The sequence below is a fragment of the Penaeus chinensis genome, chromosome 12, assembly GCF_019202785.1.
Source record: "Penaeus chinensis breed Huanghai No. 1 chromosome 12, ASM1920278v2, whole genome shotgun sequence".
In the NCBI taxonomy this organism is placed as follows: Eukaryota; Metazoa; Arthropoda; class Malacostraca; order Decapoda; family Penaeidae; genus Penaeus; species Penaeus chinensis.
In genome coordinates this window covers 5727291-5732290 of record NC_061830.1, presented here as the reverse complement: position 1 = coordinate 5732290, position 5000 = coordinate 5727291, and the positions used below count along the sequence as shown (strand labels likewise).

Here is a 5000-nt window from a genome sequence, read left to right as displayed (position 1 = left end):
TCACTCACTCACTCACATACGTTTGTGTGTCTGTGTCTATGTGTCTGTCTGTGTCTGTGTGTCTGTCTGTTTCTATGTGTGTGTCTGTGTGGGGGCACGTATGTATGTTTACACACACACACACACACACACACACACACACACACACACACACACACACACACACACACACACACACACACACACACACACACACACACACACACACAACCACACACAACCACACACAACCACACACAACCACACACACACATAAATACATATCTATATACATATCTAAATACATCAATATATCTATTTATCTATATCTATCTATATATATGTACATATATGAATATACATATAAATACATATATTCATATATACATACATACATGCATAGATATATATACATATACATATATACATATACATATATACATATATATACATATATTTAATATATATACATATATTTAATATACATACACATACATATATATACACATACACATATATACATACATATACATATGTATACACACAGACACGCACAGGTATATATGTATGTGTATGTGTATATGTGCATATATATATATATATATATGTTTATATATATGTATATGTAAGTGTACATATACATATATATAAATATACACGTATATATGTATATATGGGTATGTATGTTTATATATATATATGGTTATATATGTATAAATGTATATACATATATATTTATATATATATCGCATGTATATGTATATGTATATATACACATACATATTCATATAAATGTGATATATAGATACACACACACACACACACACACACACACACACACACACACACACACACACACACACACACACACACACACACACACACACACACACACACACACACACACACATACAATTTTATATGCGTAAATGCATTATGAAGATGGCGAGAAGGACTAATGGTCGTTGTGTTGCTGGAAATGGGTGGGATGGAGAGGTAGGTCGGGGTAAGGGGAGGGAGGGAGGGAAGGAAGGAGGGAGGGAAGGAAAGAGAAGTGAAGGGATCGGGTGGAGGGAGGGAAGGCGGGGGGGGGGGGGGAGTGCAGCCGAGGCAGCGATGCCGGCTCGTTAGCCTCGGCCTGACCGGGCTTTAATGATGACCCTAATTGACCAAATTAATAATGTGCGACGGCGAACGGGCGGCCGCTGCTCTCGTGGCGTCGCCTCCTCCTCTGCCTCCCCGCGCCCAGCCGCCTCAGGGTGTGCTTGCGCTCCTTTGTTTACACGCGCATATACGCTGAAGTATATATATATATATATATATATATATATATATATATATATATATAGAGAGAGAGAGAGAGAGAGAGAGAGAGAGAGAGAGAGAGAGAGAGAGAGAGAGAGAGAGAGAGAGAGAGAGGAGTGAGAGAGGAGTGAGAGAGGAGTGAGAGAGGAGTGAGAGGTGAAGGTGGGAAGTAGATATACGCTAGAAGAGAGAGGAAGAGAGATTAAGGGAAGACTGAAGAGGATATTGGGATGCTACTCTCCCCCCCCCCCCCTCCCACAGTCCCTTCGTTTTTCCCCTTGTTTCTTCGTCCGCCATTTTGTCGCCTTAGAAGCTAATTATTTAAGTTGTTTTCGATCTAATTTGAGTAGTCTCTCTCTCTCTCTCACTCACTCTCACTCTCACTCTCACTCACTCTCACTCTCACTCTCACTCTCACTCTCACTCTCTCTCTCTCTCTCTCTCTCTCTCTCTCTCTCTCTCTCTTTCTCTTTCTCTCTCTCTCTTTTCCTCCCTCCCACCCTCTCCCCACCCTCTCCCTCCATTCCTTTTCTCTCTTCCTCTCCCTCCCACCGTAATCCGCCTCCCTTTCTCCCTGCCTCCCTGCCTACCTCCCTCTCCCTCTCTGTGTCTTTGAAGTTCCTGTGTTAGGTAATGCTATTTCCGCCAGCCTCAGAGTCGCCGCCGGTTTTGCTCGTTCTTGTTTATCCTGTGTGTCGTCTATTTATTCATCTGCCTTACCTGTCTGTGCGGTCGTCTGGTGCGTCTTGGATCTGAGGACGGCGCTCGTCACCGTTTTCGGAGGGTTTAGAGGGAGCTTTTGTGGGGAGGAGGGCGAGGCATTCAGCGGAGCCACGCGGATGGTTGAATGCGTGATGATAGTTTAACACTTTTCCTCGTTGTTTATTTGGTGTCTCCCTGGGGTAGGGCTACACGCCGCATGTCCCGAGGAGGGCTGGCGTGCCAGCGCCGACGGGTGCCAGCGGGCGCAAGTGTACAAGGAGTGCGTGTGATTTGCTTATTTGACGTTTAACGTGTGGTTGGTTTCTCTCCGGCAGGATTTGGTGACGCAGATGCTGCACGTGGACCCCGGCCAGCGGCTCAACGCGGGCCAGGTGGTGTCGCACCCGTGGCTGCTCCACCGCGAGGCGCTGCCCAACCTCAGGCTCCTGCTGCAGGACGCGTCGTTGGTCAAGGGCGCCATCTCCGCCACGTACAGGTGAGTGTCGTCACGCCCAATATTGGTGGTTGCTGTCATGTCATATGTATACTGATAAAAGGATAAGGTTATTCAGGACAAAGTCAGTATTATCTGTTGAGGACACTGGCGTCACAGATGTTATTTTTCACGTTCGGAAGAGAGCCATTTTCACTAACGCCCCCCTCCCCCAGAGCCATCAACCACGCCCCTCGCGCGCCCAACCTGGGCCCCGTGGCGGCGTCCGCGCTGGCTCGCCGCCGCGGCAAGTCGAGGCCGAAGTCGTCGACGGAGGTCTGACATTCGGCCGCCCGCCCCGACCCGCCGCGCCCGGACGTGATGGACACGTCCCCCCTCCCGGAGGGCCTCCTGGAGGGCCTTCCGCAGGGCCCCGCAGCCCTCGACCACGCCCCTCGCCTCTCCTCAGCGCCAGATCCTCAGCAGCAGCACTTCGACCAGCGTCAGCAACAGCATCAAACGCCACAGCCATCCCCGACGGCCTCCCGGGACCCCGCGGCGCACGACGGTCCCCAGGGCTCGCCCGCCCGCGCCCTTTTGGGCTCGGAGAGCGAGGGGGGCGGGCGCGTGCCCCCCCCTCCCGCTGCTAGTCCTCCGACCCCGCGCCCTGCCGTCACCAGCGCCCCCCCCGCCCCCTCGCCCGGCGTCGACTCCCCCGCCCCCCCCTCCAAGCAGCAGCCCGGACAGGCCGCCACCAAGCACCGCCGCCGCTCGCACCGTCGGCAGCGTCGCCGTCGCCGCGCCGTCTCCAGCGCCTCGTGAGCAAGTGGGCGGCCGGCGTGAGGAGGAGCAGGAGGAGGAGGAGGACAGACGCGCCCCTCCGCCAGCCTCTGCGGCAGCCCTTCCGCCAGGCGTCGCCGTAGGCCGGAGGGCGGGGCGGAGCGCGCGCGCGTGCGAGCGAGCAAGATACAGTACCCAGGATGGCCATGACATGCAGTAGCTCATTAACAGTCCACAGTCCACAATCAGCCGTAAACTAACTAGTCGTGTAGAATATATTTTTTTCATTTTTCTTTGTTTCCACGTGGGTGACAGCAAGAGCCAAGAAGCGGCGGCCCTCGTCGCAGCGGAAGAGCGGAGGGCCAGAAACACGGACGTACACTGACATCTTTCATACATTTTTTTGTCACTAACGATAAGTGTCTCCACCTGCGGGACTGTTTCGCGTTCGCTGGAAATCTTACATAAATGAATACGATACATGGGCATAATGTGGGTACTTTTTTGTATGGTGACTCCGTAGTAATTCGTATTGTGCATTGTATGTGGTTTATACTGAATCTTACGGCACCTTGATCCCTTCGGCTTCAATCAAACAGGTGCAGGGAGAAGAAGGAGAAGAAAAGAAAGATAAAAGGAGGAGGAGGAGGAGGAGAAGATGGAGAGAAGTTACCGGAGGCGAACCAGGTCAAGGTGATAACATATTTTCCCCCGAATCTTCTATCAGTGTTGTAAAAAATTGAAAGTATTCTCTTTTAGTCTCGTCCAGTCATTGTTATCGTGTGTTGTTATATCAGGAACAGAAGAGGGGAGAGAGAGAGAGAGAGAGAGAGGGAGGGAGAAACGCGAGGACAAGAAAGGAGGAGACGGAATAGGGTGGGGAGGGGGAGGAGATAAGGAGGGCAAGATGGGGAAGAAGAATAAAAAGAGGTTGAAAGGAAAGGAGAGGAAGAGGAGGAAGGTTAAAAATATAAAGGATAGAGAGAGAAAAAGAGATAGATATGAGGCGGCAGGAAGAGGGAGTAGGAAGAGACGGGTAAACGAGGTGCATAAAGCATAATTCAATCATTCCTATATCTTGTCGGGAGGTCTGTGTTTTCTCAGTGTCACCGGAATGGCATTTCAGTGTTTTATAAGAAACAGAAGACGTAAAATAATCCCCAAAAACGTAAACGGAAAATAATTTTTGGAAAAAAAACGATCATGATCCATTCAATAAGAAAGAAAGAAAGCGGGAAATGATTCATGCAACCAAGAAAACGGGAAATGATTCATACAGCAAAGAAAACGGGAATTGATCATCGTGGATGCTGTGCTCCTTTTTCAATGTGGACGTTCGAAGGGCAGAAGGGAGGCGGCGATAGGCTTGTCCCTTCGCTCTCTGGTGTAGGTGTCACTCGTCTCCGTTCTTGAGCTTCTGCCGTAGAGCTTTTGCAGTGTTCCCAATATTTTCAGTGTTAGGAAGCCCTTTCATTTCCTCGCCAGCTCCTCCGGTCATCTCGCACTGCCCGTGGAGATGGCGGAAAGACACACGCAGATATACACACGGGCTTTCTTTTTTTAAGAGTCTGCTGCGTTTTTGGGAAAAGACGATGACAATGGCATCCCCCACCCCCCTTTTCGTCTCTCCCTATTTTTTTTCCCTTCCCCTCTCCTTTTCCCCTTCTCCATCTCTCCCTCTTTTTTCCCTTTCTCCATCTCTTCCTCTACCCTGTCCTCTAGCATTCCACAGGTGTGTTGCAGGTATGTCACGTGTGCTCGCCAGGTGCTCTGTATGCCTGCCACGTGCATCCTCATGCCC

At 50.2% G+C, this 5000-nt stretch overlaps 1 protein-coding gene across 4 annotated transcripts in view; it reads left to right on the top strand.

Annotated features, from left to right (window-relative positions):
* LOC125031078 (ribosomal protein S6 kinase alpha-2-like) overlaps positions 1 to 5000 on the top strand; it is a 92717-nt gene that overhangs the window by 86026 nt on the left and 1691 nt on the right. For all 4 annotated transcript variants that reach the window (XM_047621551.1, XM_047621549.1, XM_047621550.1 and 1 more), the window contains 2 exons: positions 2322 to 2482; positions 2656 to 5000. The exon at positions 2656 to 5000 is cut by the window's right edge and continues 1691 nt beyond it. In XM_047621551.1, coding sequence (XP_047477507.1) covers positions 2322 to 2482; positions 2656 to 2761 — 267 coding nt within the window. In that variant the 3' untranslated portion in view covers positions 2762 to 5000. The remainder of the gene's footprint in view (positions 1 to 2321; positions 2483 to 2655) is intronic.